The following is a 22,930-nucleotide window of genomic DNA, read 5'->3' on the forward strand; positions in this document are numbered from 1 at the left end:
ATGTTTTTTTTTTTTTTTTCTTAAATGTTAGGTAGTAATCTAGTGTCTTATTTCATTCCAATGCTGAACCTAAAACAACAGATCAACTGCAGTAAGATCTGGTCTTCTTTAAGAGCTAAAGTACCTATCATTCCCCCAACCAATAATGTTCTGTTTCAACAACACATAATAAGCACATCACCTGCTTTTCCCTACACAATCAACTTATTCTTGAGCACTAGAAAAATAGCCTCTTACCTTTTTGGAATTTACTAATCTATCAGTACCCACAACATAATTCACTGATGGTTTGTTTGGGTTACTGTAACTATTTTCATCCCTTACACATCTGCATACCGATGCATGTATGTGCATGGACAAGATTAGTTATTGTAATTTTCAAACACTAGGAATTACTTTTGATAAACCTTATACATTACACAGCTCAGACAGTCACTCTAGTCAGTCTTTGTATGGATATCTAATTGCCTAACATTGTTTTCTAACTAACCAGGAGAAACCAATTTTATAAAGAGACAAGTTGCTTAGTTTCTGAATTTCTTGGTATGAGTGGTTTTTTAATCTGGTTTTCTTTATTTTACCTCTTTTTTCAGATTCACTAATTTTTTAAAGAAATACTTCAGCATCAAAAAAGTCAGTTTTCAGATGAAGTGATCAAAGCTATCTATAGCTATATGTAAAAATGTTCTAAATCACTACTTATTGAAGAGATGTGAATTAAAACAATACTGAAGTACTACTTACATCTATCAGACTAACATGACAAAATAAGAAAAATGATGGTATTGGAGAAAGTGTGGGAAAACTGGGACATTAATACATTGTGAACTGATCCAACAATCCTGAAGAATAATTTGAAAGTATGCCCAAAGGATTATAAAACTCTGCATACCTTTTGATACAGCAATATTAATGCTAAATCTATATTCTAAAGACATAAAAATAAATAAATAAAAAGGCAAGGGAGAGCCTAGTGTAGAAAAAAAAATTATAGAAGCTCATTTTGTGGGAATTAAGAATTGGAAATCTAAGAGATATCAATTGGGGAATGGCTAAACAATCTGTAGTAAATGACTGTGATGGAATATTATTGTTTTATAATAAATACTAAATGCACATTTTAGATGTTTAGAAAAACCTGGAAACACATATAAATTGATGCAAAGTGAAATGAGTGCAACTAGGAGAATTTTGTACATAGTAATTGCAATATTGTACAATAAAGAACTATGAATGATTATTCTATTCTCAGCAATACAACGATCCAGAAAATCCTAAAGAATTAATGATAAATCATACTATCTGACTCCAGAAAGAGAACTGATATTGTTTGAATACAGACTAAACAAGGTATCATTTTCATTTTCTTTCATTTTTTCCTTTTCTTGAAGTCATATACAAAAGACTAATATAGAAATGTTTTATATGAGTGAACATATATAAACCACATTTGATTGCTAGCCATCTCTTGAAGGTGAGAGGTAAAATGACATTTTAAAAAAGTTTTTAAAAAGAAATACTTGTTTCAATTGTATTTTTGCTTATATTAGATTTTTTTATTTTAAATTTAATTTTTGTCTTTTCTGTTTCTTTAAAAAGAAATATCTCCTACAATAAGTGGTCCTCTAACTCTCTTCCACTCTCTCATAAAGATTATGTTACAATCACAAATTGCTTAAATAGGCAAAATGTTTCAATGCTAATTGTTATACATTAAAAATATGGCTTAGTTTATCAATTGCCATGCTTAAATATTATTATACACACATTGGCACTAACTCACATATTTGTTTTATCTAGATCCTTTGTAAGTTTCTCTTGTCTCTCATATTTGTTTTCCAAAGATTGTACTCAATTCTGGTTTTCTCAATAGGAATGCTTACAATTCTTCTAGTCTATTTATGATCCCTCTTTCCCCTTGAGGAAAACACTTCTTTTTACATGATAAATCATTCTTGGTTATGATTCTTTATCTTTTGCCTTTTTGTATATGGTGCACGAGTTCTGTTCTTATCATTCTTGCAAATGAAGTATTGTGTACTCTGGATGTGGGAAAGATTCCTATCTTTGATTTTCCCAACCCCCCTCTAGTTAATGTAATTACCCTTTGACTCACAAATCCTGGTCCCTTTGAATTCCAATAGAAGATCCGAGCCTGTCCCAGCCCCACCCAAATCTGCCCAACTTTGGGGCTACACCCAAAAGCCCCAAGTCTCCTATTATAAAAGGGCCACACTGGGAACCCCTCTTTGCAGAGATTCCAAACATGCTATCCGTGTGAGGACCCTCTGTCCACTGAATCCTCTGTCCAGTGCCCTCCTTATCTCTACCTTCACCTATCTCCTTACTTCCAAAGCCAATAATAAACCTCTTTTATCAATCTAGCTCTCCCGGGCCAATAAATTCCTTTATTGGGAACTCGAGTCGCTACTAGACCTCAACTAAACCCTAATCTCATTTAAGTACTACAAATCTAGACCTCAACACTCCTAACAATTCCTTGGCATCTTTTCCTTGCAAGTTGTTTGCAGTACTTTTTCTTCAAATTAAAATCTCTGTATTCTGGGTTTGTTTCTAGGGTAATCAATTTAGGGTTTATTTCAGAAGGTGACTGGTGAATTTTTTTATATTTTCACTTTGCACTACTGTGTCCTATTATCTTTGGATACTTTTCTTCATGATTTCTTGAAACATGATACATGTACTTTTTTGGTAATGAAATCCAGTGATTCTTAAATGACCCTTTTTTTTTTGTTTTCTAATTCAATCATTTTTGTAAGAAATTTCTCACTCTGCCTTTGATGCTGTTCTAATATTTCTTGTCTCACTAAATTACTGAATTATTTGCTCCATTCCATTTCTCATGATGTCAACTGATTCATCTGAAGTTATTCACTTTTTGCTTTAATCTCAGATATCTAATTTTAGTTATATGTATATAACCAGATATAAATAAGACAACCATATTTTATTTTAGCTCTTTTCTCTTATCAACCAAGCACTATTAGGGATCTTTGTAGCTAATGCATTCTTTTTTTTCCCCTGAATATTCTGGTTTATTTCCCTCCTCTGTCATTTAATATTAGGATTGTTTTACTCCACAGTATTTTTTGATTTATAAGTGTCTTTTCATCTTCGATTTTTAGATTAGGACTTGGTGCCAGAGTCAGGATCTGTACTGTTGAGTGTAATGAGTAGACACTGGTATTATCACCTGCTACAGTGCCAGAGTGAAACAACTGTGCTGGTGTGCTAGTATGCCCTATCCTCCCTAAAGTCTTAAAACTGATCCCATTGAATTTCTTATTTGAAAAGCTGCCTGGAGTCATGTCTACCTTCATCCATAAGATGTCCTTTTGGCCTGGATTCAGGATATGGTACCAACTTCCACCTACTAACATATTCTCTTGCACATTAAAACAATTCTGAGGTTATCATCTCACAACTATCAGATTGGCTAACGTAAGAGAAAAAGGAAATACTGAGAGGAATGCAAAAGATTTTTTTACATATATGTGTGTGTGTACACACACACACACACACACACACACAGGCACAAAAGGCAGGTAGAACTCAAGGGCAGCTAGAAAGAACTGCCATTGAGTGTGGTGTCTCAGATTACAGAGAGTTTGTTATAGAACGAACGATAAACCTGTCAGCTACTGCATTGAAGCAGCTAGCAGAAACTGAGAATAGCTAGCTGCTGATTAGAGGAGAAATAATTGAGACTCCAGTTACTCTTAAGGAACTTAAAGACCTGCCTTCCAAGATCTTAAGCTATTTAGTTATGAAAATACTGCACTTGTCTCCTTGAAAATTTTTCCATCAATATGAAACAAACCTGAAAGAGAAAAAGAAAAAAAGATAACATCTCCCCAGGATATTTTATGTACAAAAATATTTGTAGCAACTCTTTGTGGTGACAAAGAGTTGAAAACTGAGGAGATGCTTATCAATTCAGGAATGGATAAATAAGTTATGGCATATGACTGTGGTGCAGTATTACTGCACTATTAAAAATAATAAAGGTTGACAGCTAAAAAAAAAAATCTAGGAAAATTTATATGAACTGATACAAAATGAGTTGAATAGACCAGGAGAATCATAACATATATCATAACAGCAATTTTGTAATGATTATCACCTTTGAAAGACTTAGCTACATTCATCAATACAATGATTCAAAAAAATTCCAAAGTATTCATGAAGAAAATGATATCTATATCCAGAGAGGGAAATTATGAAGCATGAATGCACATTAAAGTATATTTTTTACTCTATTTTTCTTAACAATTTTTTTCTTTTTTATAACATGATTAATACACAAGTATATTTTGCATGACTATATATATATATATATATATATATATATATATATATATATATGATATATATATATTGCCTTCTCCATGAATGGAGGAGACATTAAAGGGTGGGATGTTAATGTAATTCAATATTACTGAGATATAAAAAATTATGAATATAAAGAATTAAGCATGGAAAAATTGAATGAAGGGAGCAGAACAAGAAAAACAATATAAACACCACAAATACAAAGTATAACAACAAAAACAAAAATGCAATGCTATTAAATAATCAAGCTTGGTTCAAAGAGATTTTAAAAATAAGGTTTTCACTTCATTTTAGAGGTGAGATGCTATCAATGTAGACTGTTACATATAATATTGGATTGAATTGATGTACTGATTAATTTTCCTGAACTTTTTTCCCCCTCTTTATTTTTTACTTTTTGCTGCATGGGATGGCTTTTGAGTACAGGAGAACAGTAGAATACATTTAGAAACCAGGTCATATAAAAACAAAAACATCAATAACAAATAAAAATAAGTTTGAGGCAGAAAAAGAGAGGAAAGGATAGGAGGTCATGATCACTGAGAGGAAATTACTTAGTTCTGGATCATTATATGGGTGGTGGTGAACTCTAGGGATTGCTCTTCCTTAACAAGTGGCTCAGGAAGAATAAAAATAGTTTTATCAAAGGAGATGATGAAGTTGATTAACTCAAAATTCAACTGTGAGGAGAGATCAATGTGTATATTGATTTCTTTAAATATAAAGTCAAGAATTAGGGCTAAAAAAAAAAAAGGTTGGGAAACAGGTACTGGAACTTGAGAAAGTAAAAGTGTTCCAGAAGCCAATAACTAATTTCGATAAAGTTCTGAATAGGCCAGAAAGAGCAAATCTCAAAGAAGGAGGGATGACAGAAGACAGTGGTGGAAGTGGCAGTGAGGAATAAGGAGTATGTCTATTTCTGGCCAAATGTATTCAGATGTCATGAGATAAAATCACATCAAGTCTTTCGAAATTTGGTCAGGAAGTAGGTATCTTCCGGAGGAATTCAGATTTCTTTTTCTTTTCCTTAGCTCTCAGCAAAATCATTTACTCAAATGGCATAGCAAAAAGAGTAATTATAAAATTATTCTCCATAAAACCAGAGAGCACTCTCTTATGAATTTTTAATAATAGCTTTTTTACTTTCAAAAATACATGCAAAGAAAGTTTTCAACATTCATCCTTGAAAAAAACTCACAAAAATGTTTTTATCATGAGCATGAATAGTGAGGCATGTGTATAGGGAATACCTGTAGCTAAAGCTTTCGATATCATTATCAGTAAACATTTTTCAACATCTCATGGTTAGAGCTGAGAAACAGACTATCTTATTTGTGGAACAGCTAGGAAGGCAGTGTAATTGGTTCAAAAAATATATGTTGAGGGAGTAAGCTTTAAAAAAGACTGGAAAGGTGGGACCTAAATCAAGAAGGGCTTTGAATGCTAAGCACATGTTGCATTTAATTCTAGAGACAAAAGAAAATCACTGAAGTTTGGGGGTGGGCGAGATACACACATGGTTGGACCTAGATTTTAGGAAAATCACCTAAGTGGCTGAATGGAGAATGAATTGGAAGGGAAAGCGACTTGAGGCAGGACAACTGACTGGTAGGCTATTGCAATAATCTAGATGTAAGGTGAGGAGGACTTGCACTAGGGTGGTAGAGTCAAAGTTGCAAAGGTGAAATCTAGAAGCTTTAAGCAAAAAATTAGATATGAGGATGAGGAGAAAGTAGAATTGTTGAGAGAAAGAGTGAGGAATATAGAATGACTCCCGGGTTGCAAGCTTGAGGGACTGAGAGGATGCTGTTGTACTCTACAATAATAGGAAAGGTAAGAGAGGAGTTTAAGGAAGAAGATAATAATTCCATTTTGCACATATTGTTTAAAATGTATAGTGAACATACATTTCAAGATATTTGTTCTTAGAATCCATATCATTGTTTTGTCTGTGAATCTGTTTTTTTTTTTTTTTTTTTTTTTAGTGTCATGAGTTACATTTCCTCCTATATAATTAACCATTTAAATTCTATTTGCTTTCAAATATTAGGGAATGAGCAGTTAATTATTTTTCCAACCTCAGATAATAATCCTAGGACAGTATTAGACTGGGCAAAGAACTAGCTTTGAAGTCAACAAGCTCTCTGATGCCTACCAGCTATGTCACTATGAATTAATCATTTAACTTTTAGGGACACCAGTCTTGAAGACTGCAAATCAAGCTATAGATCTGCAGTACTGAAGTGAACTTCCACTCTCAATTTCTGATAAAGTTGAAATATTTGCTACTTAGGCCAAAAATAAAAAAGAGAAATCACAAAACATGAATATGTTTCACATATTCATTACACCCATAATTATATATACTTATTCATTACTACTGAATAGTACTTAGGGTGATCCATTTATAATCCATTTATATGAAAATAATAAGCATCATATGCTTGAATAAAGATAATTTTGAACAGAAATAATTTGAATTTCAATCGAGAAACTTAGTAACTATTAAGTTTATTTTTAAGGATTATTTTAAATATCTTTCTTGCCTTTCACATGTTTACATATTGTTAGTAGTCTTAAATGTTTATTAGATATATTGTAAAGTTACTTTCAAAAGTTCAACTGCTAAGATGTTAACACAGGTAAAGATGAATTATAAATGAACTGTGATCAGAAAATTATGTCTTTATGCAGTTAGCTACCTCACTTGAGAAAATAATCTTCTGAACCTACCTTTTTTGTTTTGGGAGGCTAGAAATTAGGAAAAACAAAAGATTAGAAAGTTAGTAAGTATTTACATGCAAAAAAAAAAAAAAAACTATAAGCAGATTTACTCAGAAATCGAAATGCAACACAAGCAGGTGTACACTAAAAATATTCTAACATCTTATATTCCTCAAAGAACTCATATTCATTTACTCCTATGAAGGGACAATGTGAATAATAGCTAATATTCACATATGTCATTAAGGTATGCAACACACTTTACCCATTTATCAATTTTAAAATATTTATAGAAACACGATAAAATGTGCAGTTTCTTTCCATCTCAAAAATATGTGATAGAAACACTTATCAATAGCCAAAAGTTGGCAGCTTTTTGGTTTTATTTTAAAGCAAATTGTAATACTGCATGTGTCCTGTGCACATTCTTTTGTCTGTTTATTTCTTCAGTAAACGATTTGCTTGGCCCCTCAAGTGGCTGCTGAACAATTTGTAGTTTCTGAGAATGCCTAACTCTATAATGAGAAGGATGGAGAGAATGCTAAGGCTACACTACCTGCCTGTCCACATCTGCTGAGGTACTCATCCATCCATCCTCCATCCATCCCTCTGCACATGATGTCCCAAAAGTTTTCTACCCACTGCTAAAATAACACATAAAAATGGATAAATGAAGTGATGAGAAAATTATGTCTTTATGCACTTAGCTAACTTAACTCACTTGAGAAATGAATCATTTGAACCTACCTTTTTTGCTTTGGGAGCCTAGAATTGGGAGAAACAAAAGATTAGAAAGTCAGTAAGCATTCACATCCATCCATACATACATACACCAAAAAAACTATAAGCAGCTTTACTTAGAGACTGAGATGCAACACAAGCAGGTGTTCACTAAGAGTACTCTAACATCCTATATTCCTCTAAGAACTCATCTTCATTTATTCATATGAAGGCACAATATAAATAATAGCCAACATTCACACAAAGCATTAATGCAACATACACTTTACCCATTTATCAATTTTTAAATATTTCTAGAAACCACAAAACATGCATGGTTTCCATCTCAAAAGCATTTAATGTTAAAGTTTATTATCAATAGCCAAAAGCTGACAGCTGAGATCCATTTTGGTTTTATTTTAAAGCAAACTGTAACATCTCATTGTCCCGTGCACATTCATTCATTAAACACTTCGCTTGGACCCTCAAGTTGCTGCTGGAAAATTTTCAGTTTTTAAGAGTTCCTAACTGCAGTGAGAAAGATAGAATGCTAAGGGTACATCACCTGCTTGTCCACATCTGCTGAGGCGCTCATCCATCCCTCTTCTCAGTGCATTATTATTTTTCCTTAATAGCTTAAAACTGCACTAAGGTTTTAGGACATTCTGTATATTTTGTATCATACATATACAGTGCACCGATTCACCATTTAGCTAGCTACCTTTAGATCTAATGCACCCATTCATTTGGACCCTACTAAAGAAACAAAGCTTACTCCCAGCCGCCCACCCAAGCACCTGCTCTTTCTTGGAGTTTCCAGCGCTTACCATGAAACAGCCTGAGATCACCTCTGTCCCAGGGAGCTGCGCGGGAGCTAGTACACTGTTGACAAATGGCCCACTCTGTTGCCAGGATCCCCAGCTTCCCAGCACTGCCGCCACAGCCCGCGCACCCTCAGAGAAAAGTTCTGCCTCCAGCCCTTTCTCACCAGGAGGTGGAACAGAGTCCTGCTTTCCAGGCGACCAGAACGCCTGCCTACAAATTTGCCAGTTTTGCCAGAGGCCCAGTCTCTGCACTGATGCACCCGCTTTTGCTTTTCACAACTCAGCCCGCTTCCTACACTACCTCCTTTCCCCATTGCCTCGAGGCCCCACCCACACCCTGACCTTCCCTTTAGTTCTCTGGGGAGGAGAGTCTCACAAGACTCCTTGAGTTTTAAGCCCAGGTGAGTGAGTGAGTGAGGTTGCCAGAAAGCGTCTGGGTTTGCTGCGTTAAGTCAAATGTTTTGGGCTGTTGTCTTGTCCGTGTCTCGAGTCTCCGGAGGGGCACAAGATGATGGATACCACGAAGGGGGTGACAGGTTCCTTATTTAATCCCTTTTTCGCCGGAGGGTGAGGAGAGGAGGAGGAAAGGGTGGCCTGGCTCCATCCACCGTTTTCTCGAATGGGACCTGGCTCGGCTGCCATGACTAACCTTGGCTGGGGGAGAGAAGAGGAAAGGGCCGCCAGAGGTGTTATCTCCCACCTTAGGTAGTTAGCTGTGTGATCCCAGGTAAATTACTTAATCTCTGCCCGTTTCCTCATCTGTAAAATTCAGGGCTTCCTGACTCCCAAGTATTCTCTTTATATAGCATCATGGAATGGGTGAGTTTATCTTTGATGGTACCAGAATAGCTATAACCATACAAACTTGGTTCTGTTACAGCTATTAATTAACTAGTTAGCAAGTTTAGAACGCACTCTGGCCACTAAGAGTGCATAGTGTTCTTCAGTCACCAGCCCAGTAGCTACTTCAGAAGGTATTTAGTGTGAATAATTATGTACTGACTCCTAAAAGCTGCAGTATTGTATTTGCTCACAAGAGGGTACTCATCCTACAAATTCTTGAATTAACTGTTACATGCTTCAGCTATTTCATCAGATAATATTCCAGAAGCTGAAAGCATGATCCACAATTAGTAAAATTGAAAACTTTAAAAATAATTTTTAAAAAATAGATAAAGACTTTACTTAAGTACACCCAAATATGCATCTGAGAAATCCTTTGTTCTTACAGGCAAATCGATCCAACTATTCTGATTAGTGAAAGGATTAAGAGGCAAGAGATATGTGCCCCCCAAAAAGCTCTTTTTAGAGGTCAGGGGCCCTCAATAACCTGAGTCAAGGAAATGTAGAAGATGAGTTTGTTATCCCTCTTGCTTAACAAGTTGATTCTCAAAAGCTGAAGCAGGAATCCTGGAATTTGGGCTCTAGACCAGATTCCTCTAATAACCCTGTTATGGAACTAAGAAGCAACTATATCTGAGTTTCAGGAAAAAGTTTATTTCCAGTTAGGTCTGGTTATAGAAGACAGAACCATTGCCAACTGCTATTATAGTAGCTGCACCAGATACATCAGTCTGAAAGTTGTGGCTATCAATTCACAATAGGCAGATTGGTTGACTGGCATGCACCTTTGCATCCCTTCTTTCTGTTCAGTCTCATGAAAGGAAAGAATTGTGGACTTGGAAGACTAAATGGAAAGAATCATCAGCTAGAAATTTTTTGCAAGGGCAAAGACAACAAACTCTGAAGGGGAAGGGGCTAGTTTGTAGACTCTCAAAGTCTTGCCCTCATAACCTTTCATGTGACTCTTCCAACCTTTCATTTTACTTGACTGCTGTCCCAAGAGCAATGAACTTTACCATATTCTCCCCTTCAGCTCAACACTCTACAATCATGCAAAACTGACATATACAAATACCTATAAATACGCATTATGGACATCACAACAGATATTAACATTCACTAAACTAAGAATGATTATTCTTAGATCACAGGCATCCAATAATAACCATATTGATGTTGCAAATGGTCAAAATAATTCAAAACATCATCTGACAAGATATTGACTACATCTGTGCAGGATCATCACATGAATACACAGGAATGATAAATGTATACACCCATACTACAAAAACAGTTTTAAAAAAACTTAAGTGTGCATATACCTACAGCATTTTCATAATGCCATCATATAACCAAAAATCATTAACTGTAAATTAATTTTAAAACAAAAATCAAAACATTATTATAATTGACATATAATCAACATATTCAAACATGCAATAACATCTGAATAGAAGCAAAAACTAATAGAGGTCGTGTAGGCCAGACTATGGTTTTTCTATAGAGACAGAAAAACTGCCCCTGGTACTTAATTGGACTAGAGAGTTAAGGCTAGAGCTATTAATGAGACTTCCTGGTCCTGCAGGACATAAAAAGATGAATCTGAGAAATCAGTAGCCTTCAGGCTTATGTCTCAAAGCTCTTGAGTCACCATACCCATATGACCCAACCCATCCATTTTACTAGTCTCCTTTATGAAGGAGGAGGGGGAACGGGCTTATGTCTACCTGAACCAGTGCTGTTTTCTTGCTGAAAATCTTTTCCATGGTATTGTTCAACGTGCTTATTTCAGCTCTTCCTTCATATCATGCAAGCATTTTGGGGAATCCTTATAGCTAAACCATTCTTTTTTTTTTTTTTTCTTGAATATTCTAGGTTATTGCCTTCCTCTGGAATTTAATTTTAGCATTGTTTTACTCCACAATATTTTTTGATTGTAAGGTTTCTAGTTTTTGCTCTTCAATTTTTAGATTAGGACTTGGTGCCAGAACCAGGATCTGCACTGTTGAATGTAATAGGTAGGCTCTACTATTATCTCCTACAACGTTGCCAGAGTGAAATAATTGTACTTGTGTGCTAGATCTTATCCTCACAAAGGCTTAAAGATGGTCCCACGGGATCTCTTATTTAAGAGGCTGCTTGGGGTCAGGCTTGCCTTCCCCCAGATGCTATCCTGAACTATAGTTCTGGCTGGATTCAAAATGTGGTACCAATTGCCACCTATTGATAGAATCTCTTCACATCAAAACAATTCTGAGGTTATCATCTCATACCCATCAGATTAGCTAACATAAGAGAAAAGGGAAATGACAAATTCTGGGAGGAATGAAAAAATATATAAATAAACTAATGCACTATTAGTGGAACTGTGAATTAATCCAACCACTTTGGATAACAATTTGGAACTATGGCCAAAGACCTAAAAACCATGCATAATCTTTGACACAGCAATACCACTGGGTCTATATTCCAAAGAGATCAAAGAAAAAAGGTGAAGTACCTATACGTACAGAAATATTTATAGCAATTCTTTTTGTGGTGGCAAAGAATTGGAAACTGAGGAGATGCCCATCAAGTAAAGAATGGCCGAACAAGTTATGATATATAATTGTGATAAGAATATTATTGGGCTATAAAAAAAGATGATGGGTATGACTTCAAAAAACGTGGGAAGATTTATATGAAGTGATACAAAGTGAGCTAAATAGAACCAGGAAAATCATAACATATCACAACAGTAATATTTTAATGATCAATTTTGAGAGACCAAATGACTCTATTCAATTTAATGATCCAAGATAATCCCAAAGGAGTCATAAAAAAAAATGTTATTCATATCCAGAGAGAGAAATGATGAACTCTGAATGCAGTATATTTTTTTCCATTTTATTTTTCTGGGCATTTTTTGTCTGTTTTGCAACATGGCTAATATCCAATTACATTTTGTGTGACCTTATATGTATATATAAATGATATATACATTGCCTTCTCAATGGATGGAGGAGAGCTTAAAGGGAGAGATGTGAATATAATAAAATATTATTGAACTATAAAAAATGATGAATATAGAGAATAAAGAGAATTATGAAAAGTAGAATGAAGCAGAACCAGAAAAACAATACACACAACACAAATAGAACAATAAAAATAAAAACTTAATGCTATTAAATTTAAATGATCAAACTTAGTACTAAGACATGAAAAAATGTGTCTTCCTTTCCTCTTTTTAGATGTGAGAGGACTTTTGTGGACTTTTACAGATAATGCCAGATTAAATTGATGTGTTGATTAATTCTGTTTTAATTTTTTCTCTTTTTTTTTTTTTGTTAAATGGCTTGCTAGATAGGGGAGGGAAGTGAGATATATTTGGAAATAAGGTCTTGTAAAAAACAAAAGATATCAACAACAAATAAAAATAAGTTTGAGGCAGAAGGAGGGAAGGAGAAGGAAAGAGGTCATGATCAGTGAGAAGAACTTTCCGAGTTCTGGATCATGAATGGTATGGGTGATGATGAGCTCTAAGGATTATTCTTCCCTACAAGTGGCTCAAAAGGAGTAAAAATAGATTTATCAAAGAGTTGATAAAGTTGATTAACTCGGAATCCAAGTTGTATGATATTGATTTCCTTAAATATAAAGTCAAGAATTAGGGCAAAAAGGAGGATGTTGGAGTCAAGTACTGGAACATGAAAAAGTAAAAGTATTCCAGAAGTCAGTAACTTAACTCTAAAGTTTTGAATAGTAAATCTTAAAGGATAGAGTAAATTAATGATAGGAGAGAGTGGTGGGAATGGCAGAGAGGAGCAAGGAGTATATCTACTCCTGACCAAATGTATTCAGATGTCATGAGATAAAGTCACATCAAGCATTGTGAAAGTTTGGTCAGGCAGAAGCTATCTTCCTGAATAATTCAGATTTCTTTTTCTTTTCTTTAGCTCTCAGCAAAATCATTTACTCAAATGATATAGCAAGAAGAGTAGTTACAGAATTCTTCCCCCTAAACTGTCTCACAAAGGAGCACTGTCTCATAAAATTTTTTTATCATGTTCATGAACAGTGAGGCTTGTGTACAGGAAATATTTGTAACTAAAACTTCCAACATCATCGTCAGTAAACATTTATTCAACATCTCCTTTGTGCCAGGCATTTTGCTAAGGACTATAGATTCAAAAAAAGAGGCCCTGCCCTGAAGGAACATAGAATTTAATGAGGGTGACAAATGCCAACAAATATATACAAAGCAAGCTATACAGAGAATAAATAGAAGATAATTTAATAGAAGGAAGACACTGGAACTTAAAGAGGTTGGAATGGCTTCCTATAGAAAGCCATTTTAACTGGGACTTGAAGCCAAGGAGGTCAGTCGTCTAAGTGGAAGAGAGTGAGCATTTCAGACAAGCAGAACAGACAGAAAATAGCTAGAGCTGAGAAACAGAACGCCTTATTTGTGGAACAGTCAGGAAGCCAGTGTAATTGGATCAAAAAAATATATGTTGGGGGAATAAACTTTAAAAAGACTGGAAAGTCGGGGCCTAGATCATGAAGGGCTTTGAATGCCAAACAGTAAGTTGCATTTGATTTGGGAGGCAATAGGAAATCACTGAAGTTTGGGAGCCAAGGGAGAACACATATGATTGGACCTAGATTTTAGGAAAATAACCTGAGTGGCTGAATAATGGATTGGAAGGGGAAGGGACTTGTAGCAGGAAGATCTACCAGCAGGCTATTGCAATAATACAGATGTGAGGTGGAATTCCATTGGACTGGTAGAGTCAGAAATGTTGCAAAGGTAAAATCAAGAAGCCTTACCAAAAGATTAAATATGGAGGACGAGGAGGAAGGGAAGCTATTAAGAATGAGGAATATAGAATGACTCCTAGTTTGTGAGCTTCAGGGACTGAGAGGATGTTGTTGTTCTCCACAATAATAGGAAAGGTAGGAAAGGAGTTTAGGAAAGATGATTCCATTTTGGATATATTGTTTAAATGTGTAATGAATGTACATTTCAAGATTTCTGAAGGCCACCTGGAGATGGGAGCCTGAAGGTCAGTAGAGGCACTGGAGAAAGATAAGAGAATCAGTATAGGATGGATGGTAATTAAGTCCATGAGAACTAATGAGATAGCCAAGTAGGATTAAGATAGTGGGAGAAAAGAAGAGTGCACAGAGGAAAACTCTGAAGGACACTTGTAGTTAGAAGATCTGATCTGTAAGAGGATCCAACAAAAGATACAGAAAAGAAACTATTAAATAGATAGAAAGAAAAGTGGGAGAGAGTTGTGTTCTGAAAACTTAAGAGAAAATATTATCAAGAAGATATGGGGGGAATCACAGACTGCAAAGAGGTCAAGGAGAATAAGGACTGAAATGACTCAACAAATATACTAACATAGAAAATGCTACACTAACTAGGAAAATTCTCTTCCTAAGTAAAATAAAGTTTTTTAAATTAAGGATTGTACACTATAATAATTAAATTTTCTTTGAACTAGACTTTGAACTGGTCTATTTAAAATTCAAGGTTTTTAAATTTTTTGCTTATCCTGTCACATCCCTGCTTTTGTGAGACCTTTATCAGTGAAATCTTTGTCCCTTCACTAACAAAAATGGTAGCTTCATCAAAAGATCTCTCAGGATATTAACATCTTTATTGATATTGTATCATCCCTCCAATAAAAGAACTAACTTTGTAAAAGGCAGTTTGAGTGTACTAAAGTAAGTGCAAAGTTCAATAGCTCAAAAGATTGATCACAAGTCTGGAAGGAACAGAGACAGTTGTGTTTTGGCACCTTTCTCCAAATAATCTTGGGGCTCATATGGTTGTTTTGTCTGTGAATCTGTAGTTATGCATTGTTCTTTGTTCACTTTTTTTAATGTCATAGTAATACTTTCCTCCTACATAATTATCCATTTAAATTGTATATGCTTCTAAATATTAGGGAATGAGCACTTAATTATCTTTCCAACCTCAGAAATTATCCTCTTAATCCTAGGACCGTGTTATAGACTGGGCTTTAAAAACTAGTTTTGGAGTCCACAAGATCTCTGATACCTACTAGCTATGTCACTATGAATTAATCAATTAACTTTTAGGAACACTAGTCTTGAAGACAGCAAATCAGGTTGTAGATCTGCAGCAGTGAAGGAAATTTCCACCCAAAATCTGATAAAATTCAAACGTTTCCTACTTAAGCAAAAAAGAAAAGTCACAAAACATTAATATTTTATTTACAATTGAATTTTCAGCATGAAAGGATGATATGAAGCAATATTTGGATAAGTAAGGTCAGCATGTTTATGGCACACACACACAAAAAATACCTTCTTCATCATAACTGAGCAAAAAAATTCTGAAAAATTTTGAAAGTTCAGTCATCCTTTAAAACCAACTACCTTGAAAACACACACACACACACACACACACACACACACACACACACACACACAGAGACAGTCATAATTCTATATGAAAGAACATTAGCACATAATATATCAAAGCAGGTATATACTGGTTAGAATGACCCATTTATAATATGAGTATGAAAATAATAGGCATGATATAATGGAATAAAGTTAATTTTAAATAGAAATAATTCAAATTTCAGTTGGGAATCTTAGCACCAATAAATCTTAAAGGATTAATAATAAATTAATTTAATTAATTAATTAAATAAATTAATAATAAATCAAAGGATTATATACTGCTAATGATCTTAAGTTTTCTATTAAATACATTGTAAAGACCTTTAAAAGTTCAACTGCTAAGATGTTTACATGTAAAGATGAATGATAAATGAACTGTAATAACAAAATTATGTCTTCATGTACTTAGCTAATTTGGGAGATTAATCATTTGAACCTACCTTTTTTTCTTTGGGAGCCTAGAAGTTGGGGGAAGAGGGGAAAGATTATAAAGTCAGTAAGAAGTTATACACACACCAAAAAACTATAAGCATGTTTCCCCAGAAAATGAGATGCAACATAAGCAGGTGTACATTAAAATACTCAACATCCTATATTCCTCTAAGAACTCATAATTTATTTGCTCGTAGGAAAAGACAATGTGAATAATAGCCAACATCCATACAGAGCATCTGAGTTTGCAATACTCTTTACTCATTTATCAATTTTTAAATATTTCCAGAAGCCACAAAACATGCATGGTTTCCATCTCAAAGGCATTTAATGTTAAAGTTTACTATCAACAGCCAAAAGCTGCCAGCTGAGATCCATTTTGGTTTAATGTGAAAGCAACCTGTAACTTCGTTTGTCCGTTCCTTCAGAAAACACTTCGCTTGGCCCCTCAAGGTGCTGCTGAACATTTTTCAGCGCCTTCCTAACTGCGCAGTGAGAAGGATGGAGAGGATGTTACAGCTCCATCACTGGCCTGTCCAGCACCTCTGATGAGGCGCCCACCCATCCATCCATCATCGCTCTGTACACGGTCTCCCAAAAGTCTTAGTGCAATGTTGTTTTCCTTAATGGCTTAAAACTGCGCTAAGGTTTTGGGACAGTTTGTATCATACAGGCCACTAATTCACCACCTAGCTAACTCTTAAAACCAGACGCACTCAGGCACTTGAACTAGGAGACAAAGCTTATTCCCAGCCGCGCACTTATTCCCAGCCCCCTGCTCTTGTACTCTCCTGCGCTTACCATTGAAAGAGACTTTTATCACCTCTGCTGAGCTGCGCGGGAGCTAATACACTGTTGACAAATGGTCCCCTCCGTTGCCAGGACTACCAGCCTCCCGGCAGGGGCTCTACTTCCTGCGCAGCCTCAATGAACGATTCTGAGCCTAGCCCTTTCCCACTCGATGGCGGAAGGAAGATTGCGCCGCACTCCTCGAAAGCAAAGCGCATGCTTACAAACTTGCCCAATGTTTGCCGGAGACCCAGTCTCCGCGCAGCCTCTTTTCGCATCTCCCCCCCCCCCCCTCTCGCTTCCTCGCGACTCCGCCCCTTAGGTGCTGCCGGAAAGCGTCTGGGTTTGCGGCAGAAGGTGAAGTGTTTGGGACTGTTGGCTTCTCCGTGTCTGGTGTCTCCGGAAGGGGACAAGATGATGGGTACCACGAAGGGGGTGGCAGGGTCCTTTTTTTATCCCTCTTTCCCCAGCGGGGTGCGGGGATGGGAGGAAGGGTAGCCTCGCTCCATCCACCGTTTTCTCGAATGGGGCCTGGCTCGGCTGCCATGGCTGACCTTGGGACCCGGCTGGGGGAGGGAAGAGGAAAGGGCCGCCTGAGGGGGTGTCTCCCATCCTGTGGCGCTCAGGATCGGGCCTAGTCCCTGGGTCCTGGAGACTCCCACTAGCTTTGACCCCATAGTGTAATCCGTGATAGATCCAGCGCCTCCTTTCCTATTGGCTGTAAATATAAAAGGGAGGACTTCGGGGGTTCCCACATAAGAACTGGGCTTAGGGTTTGAAACCAAAAGATTTCGAATTTGAATTCTATTTGCTAGCAAGTTACTTTGGGCCTTTCTAGGCCCCTGACACTTTAAAATGGGGGGAGATAAGGAGGTGAAGTCATTCAATGATTCTTATCTTGGGACCCGTAAACTTAAAAAAAAAAAATTCACATTTCCCTGTAACTGGTTTCTAAGTATGCGTTTTATTAGAAAATGCATTCCGACATTTAGCATGGTGGCTCTTACCATAGTAACAAAAGCTAGTTAACTGAGAAAAGATCGTAGGTTTCAATATGCTTTATATGACACAGTTAAAAATCTCAAGACTAGAATTAAAGTTCTGTCCATCTCTGAATCCTATGAATGTAGATTCCTGTTAGACTGAGCCAGCTCTTTTGTAGTTTTTTGTGCTAGATGTACTTGAGCAGATAGAAAATTGTTTAAAATTAAACTACATTTGATTTGACTAGAGAAAGTGTGTTTTTCTCCTGCGTTAGAAATTGTCAGAAAATAAAATGCCATCTCAGATCAAACCTATCTTAAGGGATTCAGAATATATAAATTGTTAAATGAGGAATAGTGCATGATATTAATATTTGAGGAAAAAATGCTTTTCTGTAATGTTGCTTTTCTTTTAAGAGAAAAGGGTTAATGTTAATTCTGTGAAGATACTGAAGACATGGTGGCTTCAAATTGTGATTTAAAATAGTGTGAGCTTGACAAATGAGTAAAGAAAAAGATAATTGGGCATATCAAATGCCATTATTGCAGTAACAGGTGCTTTGGAAATTGAAATTTACCATATTCTTGGCAGTATGATACAGCAGAACAAAAGCCAGCTCTGAAGTCAGAAGACCTAAGTTTAATCTTAGCCCTAATATTATAGTTAACATTATAATATCACATTCTACTTGGCAAAACAGAGCAAAGAAAGAACCTCATCACCTAGATTTTTTAGAAATAATGGATTTTGATATCTAGTTTTGTTGATGAAGAAAGTGAGGTATAGAGAAATTGTTAGTATTACACAGCGATTTGAATTTACATTCTGTACAATTTCCAAAAATCCTTGTTTGTATTCTTTGTTTAACTGGAAAGGAAAACTAGACTTTAGTGATCGTCCCCCTCATTCATAATACATTAGACTTTTTACTGATTAAACCAATATTATGCTTTACCTCAATAAACATAGTATGAACAAAACTGTTATATTGTTATATTGTGCTGAGGACACAGAAAAGAAAAAACTAGGTCCCACCCTCAAAGAACTTGAAACATCTATGTAGTGAGATTATTGAAGCATATACAGATAAGTAAAATAGAAGGTGATTTGACAAAGGATGATTAACATTAAAACTGCCACCTAAAGGGTGGTACCTGAGTGGTCTTGAAAGGCTGCTAGGTGGCATAAATGGACCACTAGGTCTAGTCAAGAAGACAAATTCAGATCCCACTTTAGGTATTCAGCTATGTGATCCCAGGTAAGTTGCTTAACCTCTGCCTGTTTCCTCATCTGTAAAATGAAGAACTAATAATATCTACTTTGCATTGAAGATCAAGAGATAATATTTGTAAAGTATTAGCACAGGGCCTGGCATAGAGTAAGTACTTGATGGTAGTAGTAGTATAAAGATTTATAGAAATTAGAATTCTTGGCATGGCTTGTGCATCTTGCAAGAAAAATATGAATTTTAAATTGACTCTGGTTTGAGTGAAACAAAGAGTGTAAGTCTAGAATGATGGGTTAGGGCCAGATTGTGGGGCACACTATACCTATAGCAGCAGTGCTTTTATTTTTATCCAATAATTTTTTAACAGAGTTGTGACATGATAGAATTAAACCTTAGAAGATTTTTGGAAACTAGGTTGGTAGAAGGACTGAACAAGGTATACTTTGGAATCAGAGATACCTTAGATATTATGGATATTCTATGAGTTCAGGCAAGAAGAAATGATTAGAGGGAGTAAAGAGAAGGGATACCAAAAGACATAGCAGCTGATAGTCTGAAAAAAAGTATTTTATGAAAAGCAAAGGTTTCTATCTTTATAAGAGAATAAACTTATTTCAGTAGTGAAATATTTGAAGAGGCAGCATAATAGAGCAGAACAAATGCCAGTTCTGAAGTCAGAAGACCTGGGTTTAAATCTTAACTCTGATAATCTAATATTTTAAAAGCATGTCACTTAATCATCCTGAGCCTGTTTCCTCATTGCTAAAATGAAAACATTGAACAAGTTAGTTTTGAAGTCCCTTACAACTTGAGATGTATGACCCCATATATAATATGGAGGGCATTTTACATATTACAACTTTATTTGGATCTGTCATCATATGGATTCTGGAGGTTTTCCAACAATAAAGATCCTAGCCCTGGTTGCCCCATTTGTTAAACTTATTTGAATTTTTTAAAGAATTCTTCAGTCCATATGTTGACACTATAACTGATTAAAAGTTTAGCATCAATTAGACTGTATTCTGTTTTAAGAATATTTTAAAATACAATTGAGAGGCAGTGCAGCAAAGTGGATAGAGGACTTGGAGACAGACAAACCTGTTGGGTTCAAATCCTTCACTTCATATTCCCTCTGTGATCATAGGCTGCTTAACCTCCCAGTGTCCAGGCAACTCTCTAGTACTATAAAATCAGAATTTAACTAAAATCCTGGGAAGCAAGTCTTCACAAAGGATGTATTCAGTACACTGATTAAATTGAAAGTCCACACTAATATATAAACACATAATTAAATATACATACATATACATACATAAACAGACAAATAAATTGCTGAGGCAATTAAGAGTTAAGTGGCTTGCCCAGGGTCATGCAGCCCAGGAAATGTTCAAGTATCTGAGGTCACATTTGAACTCAGGTCCTCCCGACTTTAGGGCTGGTGCTCTATCCACTATACCAACTATCTGCCCCTCGAAATACAATTAAAATTTTTTTTTTAATTCACAGATTTCAAGTTAAGATCTCCCTTGCTCTTAAACTGTTTCTGTGCTTTCAGAGTAGTAAAAGGTTTTCAGGGTTTTTGTTGTTTTAAAGAAAACCAGTCACACTAAGAATGGATATCTGATACAATGTGAGAGACTATTTCATTCTTTTATATTTGTTTTGCCACACATTTGTACATAGTAATAGAAGCTTAATAAATGCTTGTTGATTGAATTTAAAGTTTATAGGACTTGAGGTGAGAAGGAACAGAGATTTTTATTTACAGGTGAGGAAGCAGACATATAATGGCTGAGCACTTCAAGGGCATACATAAGAAGCAGCAAAACCAAAATCTTCCAGGTTTCAAACTAAAAATATTAGACCAAAGCTTATTAAAGTTATGCATATGGGAAAAAGAGGGATTTGACAACCTGAATTTAAAAAGCAAATATAGGTCACATTTTAACATTTTTGGATAGTTTTTGAAAAGATGTTTTTCTAAATCTGAACTCTTACTACTTATATAATTTTGGGAGAAAATCATTTCTCTCTTGGCCTCAAGTTTCCTCACTGGTAAAATGAAGAAATTGTAATAGATAAGTCTTAAGGTTATTTCCCTCTCCAAATTCTACTTTGCCCATGAATTTATTTACCAATAAATATAAAATTAAAGATTAAGAAGTGAGAATCTAGGTACTTCCTGTTTAATTTTCCATAATGTAGCATACAATCTTCCTTTGCTGAAAGCTTTTCTGAATTACTTTATTGATTAGTTTAAAATATGTATTTGTAAAATATCCATTTTTCCAGGCATGTGCATTTATACATATGAAGACAGTGGATATTTTCAGTGACAAATGAAAATGGCTAACTCATTAAGAGGAGAAGTTTTGACTCTTTATAAAAATGTAAGTATCTCTTATTCATTCCAATAACCTTATGTTACATGGTGCAAAATTATTTAGGAGCATAAAACATATTTGTTTTTAAGCTGCTGTATGTCGGAAGAGAATATCCAAAGGGAGCAGACTACTTTAAAAGACGTTTGAAGGCAGCTTTCCTTAAAAACAAAGATGTGAAGGACCCAGAGAAGATCAAAGAACTTATTGCACGAGGAGAATTTGTAATAAAAGAGCTAGAAGCCTTGTACTTCCTTAGAAAATACAGAGCTATGAAGCAGCGGTACTATGTAGAAGATGACAAAACTAAGTGAATTTTTATTGTTGCAAATATAGGTTACTGCTTAGGCTGTCTGAGCAGTAATTGGTGGCATTTCTTTATATGTAAATGAGATATTGCAGAAAAACTCTTAATACACAGGATGTATGCAAAAATGCCCGAATACCTGAACTGCCTTCCTCAACTTTAAAAATTATTTTAATAGGTTCCAACTGATACAACTATAAATTGATAATGAAAAGCTTACTCAGTCAAGACTTGTGTCCTTGTTTTTTTAATTATAGCATTTGTCAAAACAATGATTTAGCAAACAATTCATTGCTCAATTTACTGAATAGGAACTTTAAACTCCCATTAATCAACAATGAAAATGTTCACTAGGCCTTAAAAAAATATCTTTACATGGAATATTTTAGTTATCTTAACCATTTTTTGTTTTGTATTCATTGATTCTGTCACAAAGAAAAAAATGGTATTTTGCATTGCAGATTTTCCAAAGATATTAAAATCTAGTTTTTAATTCAGCCAACTCCACATTTTATTTGTTTTACAAAAGGCGTCGAGTTTTTTTAAAAAAAGTTTTGCCAAAATTTGAAACATTGCAACAAAGTTTTGAGGTTCACTTGAAACTAAATAAATAGCACCCAGGATTTAAATTGATATTTTCTATATTTGCTGTTGCATAAATTTAAAATTCAAAAGTCCATTTGCCACAAGCATCAATCTGTGGGCAGTAAGGTAGTTCAGTGGATATAGTGCTGGGCCTGAAGTCAGAAAGACCAGAGTTTAAATCTTACCTCAGATAATTCCTAACTGTGTGCCCCTGGGCAAGTCACTTAATCTTGTTTGCCTTCCTTTCCTCATTTGTAAAATGAGCTAGAGAAGGAAATGGCAAACCATTCCAGTATCTTTGCCAAGGACCCCAAATGAGATCACAAGTCAGAAA

At 35.3% G+C, this 22,930-nt stretch overlaps 2 protein-coding genes across 6 annotated transcripts in view; one reads left to right on the forward strand and one right to left on the reverse strand.

Annotated features, from left to right (window-relative positions):
- Positions 1-17,277, reverse strand: part of CASC1 (cancer susceptibility 1) — an 85,250-nt gene extending 67,973 nt beyond the window's left edge. For 2 of the 4 annotated variants that reach the window (XM_031938469.1, XM_031938468.1), the window contains exons 1-4: positions 17,121-17,276; positions 16,328-16,345; positions 7,825-7,842; positions 7,087-7,104 (exon numbers count right to left, since the gene is read on the reverse strand). In XM_031938469.1, coding sequence (XP_031794329.1) covers positions 7,087-7,104; positions 7,825-7,842; positions 16,328-16,345; positions 17,121-17,123 — 57 coding nt within the window. In that variant the 5' untranslated portion in view covers positions 17,124-17,276. Of the gene's footprint in view, positions 1-7,086; positions 7,105-7,824; positions 7,843-16,327; positions 16,346-17,120 lie in introns of all 4 variants that reach the window. The other 2 variants (XM_023504686.2, XM_031938470.1) reach the window with 2 other exon arrangements.
- A 91-nt stretch (positions 17,278-17,368) lies between these two features.
- Positions 17,369-22,513, forward strand: ETFRF1 (electron transfer flavoprotein regulatory factor 1). 2 transcript variants are annotated; one of them, XM_003771387.3, is made up of 3 exons: positions 17,369-17,465; positions 21,616-21,713; positions 21,797-22,513. In XM_003771387.3, exons 2-3 carry the CDS (start codon positions 21,663-21,665, stop codon positions 22,016-22,018), a joined length of 273 nt encoding a protein of 90 aa, XP_003771435.1. In that variant the 5' UTR covers positions 17,369-17,465; positions 21,616-21,662; the 3' UTR covers positions 22,019-22,513. The 2 variants fall into 2 exon arrangements, with proteins under 2 accessions (XP_003771435.1, XP_003771436.1); XM_003771388.3 differs by having other exon boundaries at positions 17,422-17,529.
- Positions 22,514-22,930: the final 417 nt, after the last annotated feature.

Source organism: Sarcophilus harrisii, chromosome 5 (assembly GCF_902635505.1).
Source record: "Sarcophilus harrisii chromosome 5, mSarHar1.11, whole genome shotgun sequence".
Lineage (NCBI taxonomy): Eukaryota > Metazoa > Chordata > Mammalia > Dasyuromorphia > Dasyuridae > Sarcophilus > Sarcophilus harrisii.